Source organism: Dendropsophus ebraccatus, chromosome 13 (assembly GCF_027789765.1).
Source record: "Dendropsophus ebraccatus isolate aDenEbr1 chromosome 13, aDenEbr1.pat, whole genome shotgun sequence".
NCBI classification, from domain to species: domain Eukaryota; kingdom Metazoa; phylum Chordata; class Amphibia; order Anura; family Hylidae; genus Dendropsophus; species Dendropsophus ebraccatus.
The window spans coordinates 23,372,212-23,392,895 of NC_091466.1; the positions used below are offsets into that span (position 1 = coordinate 23,372,212).

At 41.8% G+C, this 20,684-nt stretch overlaps 2 protein-coding genes across 2 annotated transcripts; one reads left to right on the forward strand and one right to left on the reverse strand.

Moving 5' to 3' along the window:
* Positions 1-8,763: 8,763 nt before the first annotated feature.
* On the reverse strand, positions 8,764-9,708 carry LOC138770520 (olfactory receptor 12D1-like). Its single transcript, XM_069949624.1, has one exon. It carries the CDS (start codon positions 9,706-9,708, stop codon positions 8,764-8,766), a length of 945 nt encoding a protein of 314 aa, XP_069805725.1.
* Positions 9,709-14,428: 4,720 nt separating this feature from the next.
* LOC138770521 (olfactory receptor 12D1-like) lies at positions 14,429-15,358 on the forward strand. Its single transcript, XM_069949625.1, has one exon. The coding sequence runs from the start codon at positions 14,429-14,431 to the stop codon at positions 15,356-15,358; it is 930 nt and encodes a 309-aa protein (XP_069805726.1).
* Positions 15,359-20,684: the final 5,326 nt, after the last annotated feature.

Consider the following 20,684-nt stretch of genomic DNA (forward strand, 5'->3'; position numbering starts at 1 on the left):
AGTGATGCTTTAACGTATGCTAGCGATTCTGAGATTGTTTTTTCGTCACATATGGCACTTTATATTAGTGGCAAAATTTGGTCACTACTTTATGTGTTTTTTGTGAAAAACATCAAAATATCATGAAAAATTGAAAAAATTAGCATTTTATGAACTTTGAAATTCTCTGCTTCTAAAAAAAGAAAGTTGTATTACATAAATTAGTTACTAAGTCACATTACCAATATGTCCTCTTTATTCTGGCTTCATTTCATAAACATATTTTACTTTTTTAGTGTGTTACGGGGGTTAGAAATGTATCAGCAAATTACCACATTTTCGTGAAAGTTTCCAAAACTGATTTTTTTAGGGACCAGTTCTTATTTTAAGTTGATTTAGGAGGCTTGTATACTGGAAACCCCCATAAGTGACCCCATTTTGGAAACTAGACACCTTAAAGAATTAATCTAGGGGTCTAATGAGCATTTTAACCCTACAGGGGCTGGAGGAAATTATTCACCATTAGGCCGTAAAAAAAATGAAAAATTAAAATTTTCCAATAATATATACATTTAGATTAAAGTTTCTCATTTTCAAAAAAAACATGAGAGAAAAAGCACCCCAAAATTTGTAACACATGTTCTCTTGAGTACTACGGTACCCCATATGTGGGCGTAAACCACTGCATGGGCACACAGCGGGGCTCAGAAGGGAAGGAGCGCCAATTAGCTTTTCCATTGCAGATTTTGCTGAAAAAGTTTCCGAGCACCAGGTGCATTTGCAGTGCCCCTGTAGTGTCAGCAGAGAGAAAAAAACCCCATAAGTCACCCCATTTTGGAAAGTACACCCCTCAAAGAATTCATCTTGGGGTAGGATGAGCAATTTGACCCCTCAGGTGTTAGAGGAAAGTATTCAAAATTAGACAGTAAAAATGAAAAACTCAAATTTTTTCCAATAATATGTTCCTTTAGTTTGAAATTTTTCAATTTCACGAGGAACAAGAGAAAAAAAGTACCCCAAAATTTGTAACGCAGGTTCTCATGAGTATAACGGTACCTCATATGTGAGCATAAACCACTGCATGGGCACACAGCGGGGCTCAGAAGGGAAGGAGCGCCAATTAGCTTTTTCAATGCAGATTTTGCTGAAGAAGTTTCTGAGCGTCAGGTGTGTTTGCAGAGCCCCTGTAGTGCCAGCGGAGTAAAATCTCGCCATAAGTCACCCCATTTTGGAAAGAGCACCCCTCAAAGAATTCATTTTGGGGTGTGGTGAGCATTTTGACCCCACAGGTATTAGAGGAAAGTATTCAAAAGTAGACAGTAAAAATGAAAAACTCGAATTTTTCCAATAATATGTTCTTTTAGTTTGAAATTTCTCAATTTCACGAGGAACAAAAGAAAAAAAGTACCCCAAAATTTGTAACGCAGGTTCTCCTGAGTAAAAAGGTACCTCATATGTTGGTATAAACCACTGTATGGGCACACAGCAGGGCTCAGAAGGAAGGGAGTGCCAATTAGCTTTTTCAATGCAGATTTTGCTGAAGAAGTTTCTGAGCGCCAGGTGGGTTAGCAGTGCCCCTGTAGTGCCAGCGGAGTAAAATCTCGCCATAAGTCACCCCATTTTGGAAAGTGCACCCCTCAAAGAATTCATCTTGGTGTGTGGTGAGCATTTTGACCCCACAGGTATTAGAGGAAAGTATTCAAAAGTAGACAGTAAAAATGAAAAACTCGAATTTTTCCAATAATATGTTCCTTTAGTTTGAAATTTCTCAATTTCACGAGGAACAGGAGAGAAAATTCACCCCAAAATCTGTAATGCAGGGTCTCCTGAGTAGAACGGTACCCCATATGTGGGCATAAACCACTGTATGGGCACACAGCCGGGCTCAGAAGGGAAGGAGTGCCAATTAGCATTTTCTCTGCAGATTTTTCTGAAGAAGTTTCTGAGCACCAGGTGCGTTTGCAGAGCCCCTGTAGTGTCTACAGAATAGAATCCCCCCAAAAGTCACCCCATTTCGGAAAGTACACCCCTCATAGAATTCATCTTGGGGTAGGATGAGCATTTTGGCCCCACAGGTATTAGAGGAAAGTATTCAAAATTGGCCAGTAAAAATGAAAAACTTGAATTTTTCCAATAATATGTTGGTTTAGTTTGAAATTTCTAAATTTCACAAGGAACAGGAGAAAAAATCTACCCCAAAATCTGTAACGCAGGTTCTCCTGAGTACAACGGTACCCCATATGTGGGCATAAACCACTGTATGGGCACACAGCAGGGCTCAGAAGGGAAGGAGCGCCAATTTGCTGGAGCAAAACCGCAGCTAGTAACAGTTATTAGAATAGCGCAGTTACTAAAATACAATAAAAAAAATTAGATTACAGGTAATGTGGGGTGGTTACGGACAGTCTGGGGTGGTTCAGGGTAATCTAGAGGTGGTTACGGGCAGTCTGAGGTGGTTACGGGCAGTCTGAGGTGGTTACGGGCAGTCTGGGGTGGTTACGGATAATCTGGGGTGGATACGGTCAACATGGGGTGGTCACAGGCAACCTGCTGTGGTTACGGCAACCTGGGGTGGTTACAGGCAACCTGGTGTGGTTAGAGGCAACCTGGGGTGGTTAAAGGCAACCTGGGGTGGTTATGGGCAACGTGGGGTGAATACGGACAACCTGCTGTGGTTACAGACAATCTGGTCTGGTTACAGGCAACCTGCTGTGGTTACGGACAATCTGGGGTGGTTGCGGACAATCTGGGGTGGTTACAGGCAACCTGCTGTGGTTACGGATAAACTGAAGTGCTAATAGGTAATCTGAGGTGAGTACCTGTAATCTGGCGTGGTTACGGGCAATCTGGAGGGGGTCACTGGCAATTTGGGGTGGTTAGAGGCAAGGTGCAGTGTTCAGAGGCAAGGTGCGGTGGTCAGATGCAAGGTGCGGTGGTCAGATGCAAGCTGCGGTGGTCATAGGCGACGTGCGGTGGTCATAGGCGACGTGCGGTGGTCAGAGGCTAGGTGCGGTGGTCAGAGGCTAGGTGCGGTGGTCAGAGGCGACGTGCGGTGGTCAGAGGCGACGTGCGGTGGTAAGAGGCGACGTGCGGTGGTCAGAGGCAAGGTGCGGTGGTCAGAGGCAACCTGCGGTGGTTGCGTGCAATCTGGGGGGTTACATGTAATCTGGCATGATTACGGGCAATCTGGGGTGGTTATGCCCAACCTGCGGTGGTTAGGGGCAACCTGGAGGGGTTACAGACAATCTAGAATTGTTACGGATAGAGTGAAGTGCTTATAGCTAATCTGGGGTGGTTACATGTAATTTGGGGTGGTTACAGGCAATCTGGGGTGATTACGGACAATCTGGAGGGGGTCACTGGCAACGTGTGGTGGTTACGGGCAACATGCGGTGGTTACGGGCAACGTGCGGTGGTTATGGGCAACGTTGGTTATGGGCAACCTGCGGTGGTTACGGGTAATCTGGGGGGGGTTAGGGGTAATTTGGGAGTAAACTGCAATTATTACTATAATAAAAAGTGTGTGTTTTATTTTTTTGTATGTTTGTCACTTTTTGTACTTTATACATTCATTTTCACTGTATTACTATGATTACTGTGATATTTTCTATCACAGTAATCATAGTTCAGTGACAGAGACCAAATTGGTCTCTGTCACTTTAAATTTTCAGAGCTTGGCTGGTTGTGGAGCGCATGCGCACTTCATAACCAGCCAGGACGCCGAGGAGGAAGGAGCTCCGTGGATCCGGTGAGTATAAGGGGAAGGGGGGGTGACTGGGGGACGGGGGTGACAGGGGGGGTGGGGGGCGACTTGGGGGGTGGGGGGACATCACTTTTTATCCCCTGTCACCAATCATTCATGGTGACAGGGGATAAAAAGTGCCGGCGGCACATGGCACAAGCGATCAGCGGTATATAGTATATACCGCTGATCGCTTGTACTGGGACCCCACAGGGGGGGTCCCGATGACTGCCCCATGCTCTCCGCTACCTCCAGTGGCGGAGAGCATGGGGCTTTCATTCATTTTTCTTTTTTTATCACTGTGAACAGACATTAGTCTGTTCACAGTGATCGCGGCGGCCATCTTGGATCCGATGGCCGCTGCGGGAGGGGGGGTTAGTGACTGGGGCACTAGGGGGGCTGATCTGGGGTCTGATTTTTACATATTTCATCTCCCCCCACCGTGGATTCACGGTGGGGGGAGATGAAATACAGCGGCGGCGCCGGCCCATTAGTGACCGCCGTTTCGGCAGTCACTAAGGGGTTAATGGGGGTCAGCTGCGGAATCGCAGCTGATCCTCATTATCTCCGGTGCTGTACACAGATGAGAGCGGGATCGCTGTCCCTGCAGCGATCCCGTTCTCATCACAAAGCCCCGTCAAAGCCGGAACGTATATATACATTCCTACTGCACGGGGCATGTGCAAAAGGAACGTATATATACAGATGGCTGACGTGAAGGGGTTAATATAAGCAGAGAATTTAGAAATCTCTCGAAAATGCAATATTTAAAAAATTTTCTCAACATTTTGCAGCTTTTCACAAAAAATCACTGTGTATTAACCAGAATTTTTAATATGTCAACTAAAATAAAATGAATTTGAACACGTTATAAGGCTATGTTCACATAACGTAAGTTCTGTATTAATCACGGACGTTGTTGCCGATGTGCAACAACGGCCATGATTAATACAAAAGTTACGTTGTACTGCAGTCAGAGTGAATCCTGTCTGGACTGAATACACAAAGGGGGACATTTTTTGAAGTCCGGCCTCTACATATATCCTGTACGCACGGAGCCCGCCCGTGCGAATAATGTTAAACCTATGCCCACTCAGAGCTGGGCTAGGTTTCAGTATAATTTTTCCCCCTCTGTGTGCTGTCGTACCCCTGTAATGCCCCCTCTCCGCCCCATTGGTGAAGGTGGCGCAGATCGCCCCAATGCGAATAAAATATTCGTAAAAAGACCTTTTGCAAATATTTTTCCGCCAATCAGGCCGATCTGCGCCGAAAAAAGGTATTTTTGACTTTTAATACATGTCCCCATAGTATACACTCTGGACAGAAACCCTTGCAGCCGCAGGAAAGACTAACATGTCAGTTTTGTGTGGAATCCCTAGCGGCCGCAGGAAAAACTAACATGTCAATTTTCTGCGGTCAGGCACAAGCCTTACGGGACACACAATGGAGAGTGCAGCTCCGGCTGCATTTTCCATTGTGTTCAATGGTGAATTGCACCAGAAACCCAATTCAATAGAATTAAAGTTTATCCTGCTGGTTCTGCAGTACCAGCTGTGATCAATTTCACTGACACCGGCCATTCTGTGACACAGCCAGGTCACAGAACAACCAGTGTCTTACGTAGTATGAACCTGGCCTAAAGATGATATACAATGTAATAGATGACAAGGAGATTACTGGATGGAATAAATGACACAACGTGGGGTTTAGGTCATCACTAGAGATATTCATTTTTAAAAGAAAAAAAATTAGGGTACAAATACACAGAACGGATCCGCAGCCATCCATTGCCTGTAGTTTGTATAGAAAGACATACTCGCAGCGGGATGGAAGTATGTAAGGAGACTGCCCCGTTAACCCCCCGGCCGGATGGAGCATACTGTACCTGCTTGCTTTGGGGGCTGCCGGTGTCTGGACGTCCCTCTCAGCCAATCAGCAGCAGCCAATCAGCAGCTGCGCTGCAGCAGGGTAGCGCACTGATTGGCTAAGAGTGACGTCCAGCTGGGAATAGCTGGAGCAAGCCGGAGCATGGAGCAGGTACATTATGCTCCCTCTGGCGGGGGGGGGGGGGGAGATAACGGGGCAGTCTCCTTACATACTGGCAGTATGTCTTACTATACAAACTACAGGCAATGGATCCGCTACGGATTTCGATGCAAATTGGCAGTAAGAAATCTGCTGCGGATCTGCCCTGTGTGTTTGTACCCTTAAATGTGATCTGTCCTAAAGGTCAGATGGGCAGAGATTTATCAGGCAGTCCTACAGTAACAGTGTCCCTTGTTGACCATATCAGCCAATCACAGCTCAGCTTTCATTTTGCCAGAGCTCATGAGTTTTTGATAGCTGAACGGTGATTGATTGCTATCAGCAACAAGGGACATTGTCAATTTAGGACGGCCCGATTAACCCCCAATTGATCCCTAGAGCAGAGTGAGCTCATCTGGTACTGCTTCTTATTGGGGGAGGCCTTCCATGCTTGGCAGGGATTCCCAGAGTGGTGCTTGTGGGGGCTTCCCAGGATGTTCCCCATAATGGGTACAGCTGCAAGACCCTTCTTTAATCACTGCATAGAGCGGGAGCTCTCCTTTCACACGCCCTGCTGCATCGGCTGCTCGCTCCGTCCCCAGCGGTCCTCCATCTTAATACTATGGCAGGACGTAATAGGAGATTTGTGTATTTGCTAATCCTAAATAACCCCTTTAACTACATATACATTAGATGATGCTGTCTTTGGAATGCTCTTAGTGATTGTGCACAATTATGAAGCCAGACACACTTGTAAACTTGAAGCAACTCAATTTATTTTACTATAATTGTATAATAGTAATAATTGGTAGTTTTGGAGGCCCATTTCATGAACAATAAACAGACAAGCTTTTAGCTGGAGTAGGTGTTGGTGGGTCTGGGGTCCCTGGAGCTGATCCTCCTTATTCTAGCCCTTCTTGTTGCTAGTTCCTTATCTTCGTTTCTGGAGGCCGTGGTAATTGAATTTTGGTAGGATTTACAGGGGGATCACCATGATCCCCATCAATGGGGTGTGCAACTAAATACTCCTGACTTCTCTCCAATCCACTTACAGATCAGAAAAAGCGTTGACCCCAAGCTGGCTCTGGGTTGATTACTCCATGCTGTCTCGCACATCATGAACCGTATAAATTAGTTCAAAGTGATGCAGAGCATTGCAGATGTCAAATAACATATAGACCTTAGGGGGAATAGGGTGTATAGAGGGGGGGGGGGGGGGGAGAGATTGTGTACAGAGAAAGAGACAGCTCTGTAAATAAGACATCTCACAACAGGGCTACATCTTAACCCAGCACTACAGCTCTATCATGGCTTTTTCTTTTTTGCAGAAACCATAGACTTAGGGCTTGGGGAGAACTGAATGTTACTATTAATGTTATTTGGGCACTATAGGGTTTTCATTTACTTTCTATTATCACAATACTTGAGCGAATAGTGAGCACAAACAAGCATGTTCACTCATCTCTAACAGGGACACCTTGAAGCTTAATAACTAATGATTTGTACATCTGTAAATTCACGTGTGGAAAGTTCATTTACATGTGATGTACTATGCCCTGTCCACTATAAATTGCTTTCACCTATTCATGTCTCTTGTCTCTGAGCTCTATCCATACCCCGAGTGATCGCCATCTGTGACCAGCTCCTACAGCCAAAATCACCATCTCCCTTTCATATACATAGTTGTGTATATGGCTTTATTGGGACATTAAGGGAGAGTTAGGTGTGATTACAGCATGCTGTCTTGTGATAAATGATGCTACGGGAGGAGCAGACAGGGATTGCATGCAGCAGGTGCTGCAACCTCTCTCATGTGCATTGGTCTATGAGATGTTCTGCAAAAACTTTGGGCAGGGAACTGACAGGAGCGCTGAGGGAGGGGAGTAGGTAGGGTAAGAAGATTGTGAAGAGCAGAAGTGGGGAAGCAATACATTCTGGGAATTGTAGGACTAAGCAATTGTCCAACAAGAAAGACCCCTAAAACAAATAGATTTTTGGTAGATTCAGAACCACGACAAACAGGTTAAAATTTCAATACGTTTCTGCTGATGTCGGAGTACCCCATTCAGGACCAAGGATGTAATTGTATGTCCATTTTTTCGGTACATTCCTGCTCATGGACGTACACTTGCATCCATGGGATTGCATGGGCACAAAAGCAGTCCCAACAAGTCCCAGCTGTTAACCATAGCTAGACACCCTCCACAAATGTTAACCCTATAAATGCAAGAGTTAACTCTATAGATGCTATAGAAATCCTACTCTGTTCACCATCAGCAATGACAATGGTCGCAAAGTCTGGTATTGCCGCATATGTAATGACATTGAAAATAAAATTATCACATGATTTAACCCGCAAGGTAAGCACAGAAAATGTTCAATGTAGAAAAATGCTAATTTTGAAATTTATTCATTTAATACAAGAAATTCCTAAGGATTTGAGACGAGCGAACCCGCCGGATTTCTGATTCGTATGAACCAGAACTCTCGGTGTCTGATTCCCGCTGTCTGCAGGCTCCGTGCAGCGGGTGGATCCAGCCTAAGGACCACCTGGAAAACTGGGATACAGCCGCTGTATCCCAGTTTTCCAGGCGGTCCTCTGGCTGTATCCACCTGCTGCACGGAGCCTGCAGAGAGCGGGAATCAGACACCAAGAGTTCTGGTTCATACGAACCAGAAATCCGGCGGGTTCGCTCATCTCTACTAAGGATATTTACCACTAAATTAACTCTAAATTGCAATGTGTCATGAAAAACTAGCTAGGATAAGGGTAAAAGCATTTCAGACCTATTAGAAAAAATGCCCTATACTATCTATGCTGACCGTCCATTTCCACAGGCAGTAACACATCACTGGATTTTTCCAAAACACTGACAGCGCTAGAGAACGGGCGGCCCAATGATTAATTTATCAAGGATAACCTCTCTAGGCTACTTAAAGAGGTTGTTGCATGTGGTGAAAATCTGCGGAAAAATGTCAAAGTATGAAGGACTTTTTCTAAATTTCAGTTCTCTGTGTCAATAGAATTTTGCATAACATTTCCGAGCCAATATCCTTTGAAGAGATTTCTTCACTTCTTTGTTTCTCAGTGTATAAATGAGAGGATTTACTGCTGGAGTAATAACTGTGACCAATATGGCGCTCATCTTGTCTTGTTCTAATGAATCCTGAGTGGTCGGACCCAGATACATACATAGTGCTGTTCCCATATATAAAACAACAACAGTAATGTGAGATGTACAGGTGGAGAAGGCTTTCATTCTATCATGTCTGGATGGAATCTTCAGAAGATGGCTTCCTATGTACATATAAGACACAATGATCCATGGGAAAGTAAGGACAGCAACCACAGCAAAAATACCTGACACTAGAAGTTCTGTCTGCTCGGTACTTGTACAGGCCAGCTTGATAACAGGTTTTATGTCACAATAGAAATGTCTGACTTGCTTTCTGTTACAATAAGGCAACCTGAACGTTATAATTGTTTGTGATAAAGAATATAGAAATCCAATGAGCCAAGAAATGGAAGCCAACTGGATGCAAGATGTTCTTCCCATAAGGATGTGATATCTCAGAGGGTTACAAATAGCAACATATCTATCATAAGACATCGACGTCAGAAGAAGGGCCTCAGTGCTTCCCAGGAAGTGAAAAAAATGGAGTTGTGCTATACAACCAAAAACGGATATCCTCTTGTCACCTATGAGAAGGCCAGATAGCATCTTGGGTACAGTGGTGGTTGAGTAGAAAATGTCCAGGAACGAAAGATTACCCAAGAAGAAGTACATTGGCTTATAAAGAGACTGGTCAATGGCAATGAGAAGAGAAATAAAAAAATTTCCTGATAAGTTGAACAGGTAGAACACAAGGAAAATCACAAAGAAAAAGATCTTAAGGTCTGGTGTATCAGTGATACCCAAAAGGATAAAACCTTCTACAGATGTCTCATTGTTTATTTCCATTTTCCTATATCTCTTATTATATGAACAAGTATTGTTTAATTATACAGGAATTAGTTGGTATGTATGTATTACAAGTATGTATTACAAGAGTTATGGTGGTACTTTTCTGTTACCAGTTTTCAATGTTCCCGAACGAGGACTTGTCTCTACACTTGACTATGTTGAAATTTATGTGATATTTGTCTACTCTTATTTTACAAAATGTAAACAGTGCCATGGTCATATAACATGAATTTTGTATATTATGTTCCTTTATGTTGCTAGTTTATCACAGTACTGTTAAAAAAAAACGCAAGTTAGGATTTTGTTCTTGAACCATGTCGCAAAAGGCAGACACTCACACACCCTCTCCGCACTTCTTGCATGGACATTTTCAAAGATATTTGTTCTCCATAGACTGGTTATCAAAAGAATGGAAGGTTAGTAAGACTAGATTTCATAGAGTTGGAAGCTGTTTTGAATTGAAATGCTTCTACTTCTTTCTGGTCGTTGGATTTGATTTGGTTGTTGTATCAGCCAACACCTGCCGAGAGACAGTAAAAGAAAGTGTGTTTTTATCAAAAACTTATAGCCTATGTCTGAATTTCATAGTACTAACCTTCAATATTTAAAACAATCAAACTCACCTTATAGTATATTTGAGCAATAATGGTGCAACAAGAAAAATTCTTATTAAACTGTTACTGTATAGATTACTTAGGACTAATTTTTTTCTTTTTACATTCTAAAATATAGTCTGGAGAATATTGGCAAATATTAGAGGGTTAGTTAGTGTTTATACAGATATGATGCTGGGAAACAAATTCTGTATTGTATTCTATAATGCTTCGAAGTCTTCGAGGTGACATCCTTGAAAAAGGAAATGTTAAACACTGGCCAATGAAGAGGAGTAAATACTGTAGCCTTAATCTTCACTCCACACGTTGGTATTTTAACAAATACAAGACCAGATTTCTATCCATTTATATAGAGGAATAGGTCATCTGAGATCCATAACAAGGTCCCTAATGAAATTATGTTGCACATTAAAAAATCACAAATAGCGTTAATGGGGAACAGACTAATTTACGGAATTCCTACAAAAACAAAAGAAAAAACTCTAAATATATTATGAGAAGTATTATTAGAAAACTAGTCCAATGTTTATCAAAATGGTAATGGGATAAGGGGAAAAAGTACCCAAGTAATGTTTAATGACTCCTACAGTTATTCCTTGTGGGTGAAAAAAATAATAATAATTATAATAATAATAAAAACACTTACCCTTCTGGCTCCAGGTTTGTATTTCCATTCTTTCTTTATGGGGCCACCAAAAGCTTCATTGGGCATTTCTGAGCAAGGTAAAGACATCTCAGGACTAGGAGATGTGACCAGGGTGACAGTGAGAGGTGGGGCTGCGCTGCAGGTATCATTTCATTAATATGTTCCCACCAACCCCAGCCCTCCCTGTTTTATTACATTTGTCCAGAGTTCTCCTTTAAAAGATAGCTACTTTTGCACTTGCGTGTACTTCGCTTCTAAAGTGAGGTTTGTAGGGACCTGCCGGAAGCGCCATAGACGACTTCATTGTATTGTAACAAAATCTAAATTAACATATATATATATATATATATATATATAGAAAAATGCTACAGCAAACTGCAAGTGTCAGTACTCACCACATATACTCCCTCCAGTGTACATAAAGAAAAAAAAAAGTTTTATTAAAAAATGGGGTTCAAATAGAAAAAATAGGTTGGATCAAATCGAATGTACCAACTCACCACATAAAGGCAAACCCCAGAGCTGGACCCTATACTAGCTAATCGCCTTTCTCAGACTATATATCTACAAAACTGGATCAACTAAACTCTGTGTAGAACACTCACAGGAGCTGGGTGGAGTGCATGGCTAAAAGGAGGTAGCCACACACCCCACGAGACACAAAAAGGAAACAAATAGCCAGCACTCCACTAACGCTTGTTCACACTTAGCAATTTGCACACAAAAATAGAAAAATGCTTCAGCAACCTGCAGATGTCAGAACTCACCACATATACTCCGTCCAGTGTACATATGATAAAAACATGTTCTAATATATATATATATATATATATATATATATATATATATATATACACTCACCGGCCACTTTATTAGGTACACCTGTCCAACTGCACGTTACCACTTTATTTCTAATCAGCCAATCACATGGCGGCAACTCAGTGCATTTAGGCATGTAGACATGGTCAAGACAATCTCCTGCAGTTCAAACCGAGCATCAGTATGGGGAAGAAAGGTGATTTGAGTGCCTTTGAACGTGGCATGGTTGTTGGTGCCAGAAGGGCTGGTCTGAGTATTTCAGAAACTGCTGATCTACTGGGGTTTTTTACGCACAACCATCTCTAGATTTTACAGAGAATGGTCCGAAAAAGAAAAAACATCCAGTGAGCGGCAGTTCTGTGGGCGGAAATGCCTTGTTGATGCCAGAGGTCAGAGGAGAATGGGCAGACTGGTTCGAGCTGATAGAAAGGCAACAGTGACTCAAATAGCCAACCGTTACAACCAAGGTAGGCAGAAGAGCATCTCTGAACGCACAGTACGTCCAACTTTGAGGCAGATGGGCTACAGCAGCAGAAGACCACACCGGGTGCCACTCCTTTCAGCTAAGAACAGGAAACTGAGGCTACAATTTGCACAAGCTCATCGAAATTGGACAGTAGAAGATTGGAAAAACGTTGCCTGGTCTGATGAGTCTCGATTTCTGCTGCGACATTCGAATGGTAGGGTCAGAATTTGGCGTCAACAACATGAAAGCATGGATCCATCCTGCCTTGTATCAACGGTTCAGGCTGGTGGTGGTGGTGTCATGGTGTGGGGAATATTTTCTTGGCACTCTTTGGGCCCCTTGGTACCAATTGAGCATCGTTGCAACGCCACAGCCTACCTGAGTATTGTTGCTGACCATGTCCATCCCTTTATGACCACAATGTACCCAACATCTGATGGCTACTTTCAGCAGGATAATGCGCCATGTCATAAAGATAGAATCATCTCATACTGGTTTCTTGAACATGACAATGAGTTCACTGTACTCAAATGGCCTCCACAGTCACCAGATCTCAATCCAATAGAGCATCTTTGGGATGTGGTGGAACGGGAGATTCGCATCATGGATGTGCAGCCGACAAATCTGCGGCAACTGTGTGATGCCATCATGTCAATATGGACCAAAATCTCTGAGGAATGCTTCCAGCACCTTGTTGAATCTATGCCACGAAGAATGGAGGCAGTTCTGAAGGCAAAAGGGGGTCCAACCCGTTACTAGCATGGTGTACCTAATAAACTGGCCGGTGAGTGTATGTATATATATATATATATATATATATATATATATATATATAATGAGGTTCTTAGCAAACCATTTGATGACATATAATGTACCAACTTACCATGTTAGGGTGAACTCCAGAGCTGGACCCTATACTAGCTAGTCGCCTCTCTCGGACTATAAGTCTACATACTGGCAATACCGGATTATCTAAACTCTACGTAGAAAACCCAAAGATGCTAGGTGGAGTGTATGGCTAAAAGGTGGTAGCCACACACCCCACATGTGACACAAAAAGTAAATGGCAGCTTGCACACTGTATAAGTGTTAGTAAAGTGTTGGCTATTTGTTTGCTTTTTGTGTAACAGAAAGTGGACACGATTGAAGTATTTTTGCAGCACTTTGATTCACAGCAAATGTATCACAGAAAAAATATGACTAGTCGTGAAGAGAGAAAATGGCGGAGTCTAGGAGCGGTTAGAATCATCGTTTTCATAATAATATGTTTGTCATCATCTTTTAATCAGTGACTTGTGGGAATGCAAACCTGTCCCCATGCTCCAATTACCTAGAAAATTATACTGTGTGTATGACGTAGTATTTTATATAAATGTATCCTGGTATATTCCAAAAGTCATCTCTTTACTGATACTGTATCCTGAATCCTGCACATCACTCTCTTGGGTAAGAAGAAAAAAAGCTGATTCTTTTCTCTTACTATCCCAGAATCTTTAATCTTTTCAGATCTCACAGGTAGATTATATATATATATATATATATATATATATATATATATATATATATATATATATATATATATATATTTTATTTATTTTTTTATTTCTCAATCCAGTAAATCCAACACCCCAGATATTTTCTTCCCGTTTGATGGGTTCCTGTGTTTCCTGTTATCAGAATCCCATTCCCTATTCATAAATAATACTTGAAAAGTGGCACATGTTCTGGTTTTAATTCATTGGCTGGTTTCACTATAACCAGTATATGTTTGTGAATTTTCAAGTGCATTGAAAAAGTGTGAATAATAAGGTCATTGTCTCTTCTTTAGAAGAAGGTAAAGTTTTTTTTTTTTTTGTTTTTTTTGTTTTTTTTTAGGTATTGCTGTCAGGATAAAGCTTTGCAAAAATAAGGGATCAATTATTTAAAGGTTCACAGACCGTGAGGAGTCATATTTGTCTGTATTGTATGGACGTTTTTATTACTATATATTGTTCAAATAAGACCGAAATAGTAGATCACAATCTTCTGTTCTAGGTGTGGTTGATTGTATCCACATATTAAGTTTTGGGGTTTTTGAAAAGTATAAAACTACAAGCTTATGTTAAATGAGATGTGTTTTAGTATTTATACTAGAACACAAGAATTCATAGGTCCAAAGTTGAACTTGAAAAGATGGAACCATTAAACAGGACATCAGTTTCTGACTTCATCCTCGCTGGACTCACGGACTTGCCATGGCTTCAGAAGGTCCTGTTTGTTTTTGTTCTCCTCTTCTACCAGCTTGATATTGTGGGCAACGTCATAATCATCATTTTGGCCACCAAAGATCCGTCCCTTCATTCCCCAATGTATTTCTTCTTGGCCAATCTATCATTTCTGGATATCTGCTTTTCTTCCGTGACAGTACCTAAAATGATGGTCGGGTTCTGGATACAGAATGTGATCTCCATAGAAGCCTGCATTTTGCAGATATATCTCTTCCACGGATTGGGTTTTTCGGAAGGAGTCCTACTTTCAGCCATGGGTTATGATCGATATGTTGCAATATGCCACCCTCTTCGGTACAAGATTATTATGAGAAAATCTGTTTGCAACTATCTTGTTGTCACATCATGGGCCGCAGGACTCGCAACGTCATTGGTGAACGCTGTGATGACATCCCAGCTGCCATTTTGTAATGCTAATAGGGTTCATCACTTCTACTGTGACGTAAAACCAGTAATAAAATTGGCCTGTAAAGATGTCAGTGTCAATCAGAGGACTCTAATATTTTTCAGTGGATTCATTTGCACGGGCACCTTCATTCTGACGGTACTATCCTATTTCTACATCATCAGTTACGTTCTTACTCATCATTCCGGAAAGGGAAGATCCAAAGCTTTCTCAACCTGTTCTGCCCACTTTACTGTTGTCATGTTATTCTATGGGACAGCCATGTGCACCTACCTTGGCCCTGACTCTGAAACGTCTATTGAAAGTGATAAGATTGCAGCTATATTGGCAGCATTAATCACTCCATCGTTGAATCCGATTATTTACACCTTGAGAAATAAAGAAGTTAGAAAATCATTGAAAATTCTGTTTAATAGTTCAAAATATTGATTGTAGAATGCAATTGCAATGCTTTCCTTGCTTTTACTTGCGTTTTCTGTGCTTCGATCCAAAGACAGACTGGCTGTAAATTATAACCATTGTTGACTACAAATAAAATTAAATAGAGTCATTGTGTTTTTTTTCTTTGAGGTGGTGATGTCATGATGTTGGCTTCCGGTTTGCATGGCTACCATCGGGGCTCTGCGATCACTTCGCAGAGCCCCGATGGACAGCGGACAGCGGGAGAATTCTCTGTCAGAAGCCCTATAGATGCTGCAGTCGTGCTGACCGCACTATCTATAGGGTTAACTCTCAGCACCGAAGTGCGTCTCCAGTGCTGAGAGTTGCGGTGGGTCCCCGGCTATCACTGATAGCGGGACCCACCGCAGATGACACAGGCGCAGCTCCTGTGCCTGTTTCATCCTGGATTTTAAATTAACGTTGCTGCAGCATCAGGCATAGGCATAGAGGAAGGTTTATTTAGTTTAGGAGAATGGTCGTCACACAGGTTATTTAATAAATTTTGGACACAGTTAAGGTAGATTTTGGGGATAAAGGGTAGTTTAGAGGGTACGCCCTTGTGGCATAATCAATATGTTAAAGAAGTATACAAGATAAAGGAATATGCCTGTTGGGAGAAAATAGGACTTTTTACTATTGTGCACATGTTTGTTAATAGTGAATTGATCACTTATGAAGAGATTCAAAAGAAGAGAACTTTACATAAAGGTTATTGTTTTAGATATATGCAGAATAAGAATACTGTTGCTAAAGGAGAGATTCTGAATTAGAGACACATGATTTGATTGATTACTTAGGGAATGCATAAGTAAAAAGGAAATCACTCACATTTATATATATATATATGAACAATTAACGCACATAAATGCCAAAAAGGCTATGTTGAAAGCCAATAGGTATTGGATGGCTGTGCTTGATTTACACTCTGAGGAGGAATGGGAACAAATTCACAGGAACACAGTTATAGCTTCTGGTAATAAGAATCATAGGCTGATCCAGTTAAAAATGATTTATGATCTTTATTACATGCCAAGGTTATTAAATACATTTGTGAAGTGTGAGTATAGGAAAAAGTGTCTGAAATGTAATAAGGAGGGTACAGATTTGTATGATATGATGTTAGCAAATTTTGGTTGCAGATAGAATACATAACAAATTTGGTATATCCTTGGAATTCTCACTTGACCTATTTGTTTTGGGTAACATCCCAGATAACATCAAAAGTAGAATCGCAATTAGTAAAAAAATTTTTTGCTTGTCTGCGTATGCAGAATTGGGTATCGAGGGATAGCCCCTCCATAGACATGTGAAGCATGTTTGTAATTTGCATTCATAAAAATAGTGACCAGTGACCTCTAGGTATCCCCAACATGTACTACAGATTAATAATGGATGGATTAATAATTTATTAGTTTCAAGACTGCATAAAGCAATAAAATGCATATAATTAGAAGATCTTACCACAGGGCCCTTGTAAAAGTTTTACAAAAATGTTAAAAACACTGAAATAAAAAAATAAAAAAATTCAAATAGAATATGTTATAAAACACTAAAAAATATGATGCAAGTAAATAGCAGCAAATAGTAATAAAATTGAAACTATGATAAAGTCCAAAACTTTTGTTAATTCATAAATGGCTGTGCTGGTTCTAATTCAGAGTCTGAATTGTGAATTCGAACCAGCACAGCCATTCATGAATAACCTAAAGGTTTTAGACTTTAGCTTTGTTTCAATTCTATTATTATTTGCTGCTATATACTTGTGTCAAGTTTTTGATAGTGTTTAAAAAAAATATATAGTAATTTTACAAGGGCCCTGTGATATGGTCTTCTAATCATAAGCGAAATTAGGGGGGGGGTGCAGGGGGGCAGTGGCTCCTGGGCCCACACTGGCAGGGGCCCACTGAGATCTCAGAGGCTTAATGCTGTCTGCAAAAGCTATTTCTTTTGCAGACAGCCTGCAGAGCGATGAGGAAGGACCTGTTGTGATGTCATAAGGGGCGGGGCTGAGAACTGGAGAGGATTCTTGTGGATGAAGGACCTGTGGTGATGTCATGAGGGGGTGGGGCTGAGAATGGCAGAAGATGCTGGTGCATGAAGGACTATGTGATCATTGTCCTCTTATATCTCCTCCTGTAATGTGATAGATAGATAGATAGATAGATAGATAGATAGATAGATAGATAGATAGATAGATAGATAGATAATGGATATCTAGCAGCTCATCACATATCTTGGATTGTACATGTATGATCACAACCAGCTCACCCCTTTGAGGCTACGTTCACACTGCGTATGTTTCCGACCATAGTGCGAACCGCGAATATACGCCCGTAGTTTTGAGGTTGATGCATTTGCTTGAAAGTATACGATATACGCCCGCACAATGCACACTACGTATGAGCTTACGGCCGGATCGTATACGGCGCCGTGAAAAATGAAAAAGACCATTGTTTGAGGACGGAAATGTTGAAACTCACGGCCGTGGATTTCCATGCGGTCCCGTATGGAGTACTTATTTCAGCCAAATTGAACTTGATTTTTCGATCCAAAAGGTTCTGTGTGTTTTACGGGGCTGGGCGAAGATTTCCAAGTAAATGACCTGTTTCAGATCGCTTCGAATCAAGCTAGGGAAGCATAACTGTACTACGGGCGTATGTTCGCGGTTCGTACGCATCCGGCCGCATGTCGATTTTTCCCACGACCGTAGTTTCAGCCACACATGTACGCCGGCGTACGAAATGCGGCCGGACTCATACGCAGTGTGAACATAGCCTTAATGTCTAAAAACATATTACCTATATCACTATTATTTTTAGGCAAAGATAATCTGGTTAAAAGGGTTCTCCAGAATTAAGAAAAAAAAACATAGTTGCTTTCTTCCAAAACAGCGCCACCCCTGCTCTTAGGTTGTGTGTGGTATTACAACTTGGCACTATTCACTTCAGTCGAATACCACACACAAACTGAGGACAAGAGTGGTGCTGTCTGTGGAAGATGGCAGCTATATTTTTCTAATCTTAAAGGGGTAGTGCGGCGGTAAAGAATTATTGACAGAATAACACACATTACAAAGTTATACAACTTTGTAATGTATGTTATGTCTGTGAATGGCCTCCTTCCCCGTGTCCCACCACCCCCACCCGTGTACCCGGAAGTGTGGTGCGTTATACATACCTGTCACGTGCCGACTCGTCTCCGATCTTCAGTCTGCGATGTCGTCTTCGGACGGCCGGGCCGAATCCTTCCGAGGATCCCTCCGAGGACGCTCGGAGGGATTCGGCCCGGCCGTCCGAAGATGACATCGCAGACTGAAGATCGGAGACGAGTCGGTACGTGACAGGTATGTATAGCGCACCACACTTCCGGGTACACGGGTGGGGGTGGTGGGACACAGGGAAGGGGGCCGTTCACAGACATAACATACATTACAAAGTTGTATAACTTTGTAATGTGTGTTATTCTGTCAATATTTCTTTACCGCCGCACTACCCCTTTAAGCACTTTAAATTTTTTTGTGGTTCTATATGTGAAATGTACAGAAGCCTCTTACACTGCTCTTTATCCTTATCCACTATGAGTAATGTAGAAGAATATTCCCTTTATTATTCAGAAAGCCTTGTCACCTGCTAAGGTTCCCTATGGGTAACGTTGGTTGGGGGCCCACTCAGACTCACTTGCCCCCCCTAGGCTGAACCCCTAGCTACGCCCCTACTTCTAATTATATGCATTTTATTGCTTTATGCAGTTTTGAAATGGTAAATTATTAATCCATCTTTTATCCCATACCGTAGTACATGTTGGGGATACCTAGAGGTCTGGTCACTATCTTTGTGATTGTCCTAATACATTTGCATTTGGGTTACTACATTCTTTCTAGGTACCTTTTTATCCCCTCCCAGACTTTTAGTGAGCTGCACCTACTATCTTTTCTGTAATTTACATTCATTTACATAGCTTTGTGCAACAAAGATATACTTACCAGAAATCCAGGTCCAGTCTCCTGAAGGCTGCTTTATAACAGCTTTACTTACCAGAAATCCAGGTCCAGTCTCCTGAAGGCTGCAATATAACAGCTTTACTTACCAGAAATCCAAGTCCCGTCTCCTGAAGCTTTTTAGTCTTGTGTTGGTTGAAAAAAAGAGACTTAACACATGAAGTCCCGGCCAGTACAGAGAGTCACAGCTCAATGCGTCCATCAATCACATGATTGCCTTCTCAAGCAGGGATTCCCTAAGTTTAGTCCCTTTTTTTAACCAGCACAAGACTAAAAAGCTGTTTTCAGGAGACTGGACCTGAATACAAGTAAGTATAGCTTTGTTTTAAAGCATGAGAACTAAAAAAAAAAATTAATGTATATTGCAAACTTGCTTTATATCACATTCCCTGCTGATTAAGATTTTGAAAGTTATAACAGTAGTGACAGTTTAAGACCCAAACAATGGGTCCCATGACTGACAATTGATTTTTTTCTACATTATAACTTTGTAATTAGTTTTAGACTAATGGATGATATAGAACTTAATATCCAAATGAATCTGCATGTATCATTGTCACTGTTTCTCACTGTTCTCTAAGTTTTAACAGCAGATTTCTAGTTTATCGGACTGTATTTCCATTATATCCTTGATGTAGTGTGAGATACTGAGTTGGAAAAGAATTTATGGGAGATATATTTTCTTCAGAAACAAGGAGGTCAAAAAATGTCATGTTTGGACTAAAAGGAAAACCATGAGGTTTGCAAGCCAAGCAACTCTAAGGGCTAGAGAGGCTGTTAAAGGGAAACTATCAGCAGGTTAGAGGAATCTAGCCTGCTGATATGTCCCTATACTGCACAGGGTGCTAAGGATGAAAGTAAGCATGTTCTCACATGACCACAGATGGATTAACAATGTAAGTGTTAGGAACCGGACAGCAGGACAATACAAGACAGTGAGCCCTAAGCTTAGCCCCGCCCACTGTCCTCTACCTACTTGCCACAATCCGCCCTAAGATGGCGGCGAGCAACTTGGCGGCAGTCCCTGCACTGGTTAGGTGAAACACAAATACAAAACAGACAGACAAACACAATGAAGAATAGTCCACAAGCCGGGTCACAACAGTCGGGCAGCAAAAGTACAAAATAAGGATCCAAAGGCGTAATCAGAAAACAGGCAATATGATCAGGGACAGGCAGCAAGCAAGGGAGGTCAGAGATACAATGCAGTAGTCAGGAGATGCAAAGAAACAGAATCCACAAGCAGGCAGAGACTAAGTCAATAACCAGCAATGATATCCCAGACTGAGGTAGTTATATAGTAGGAGGCCAGGGTTC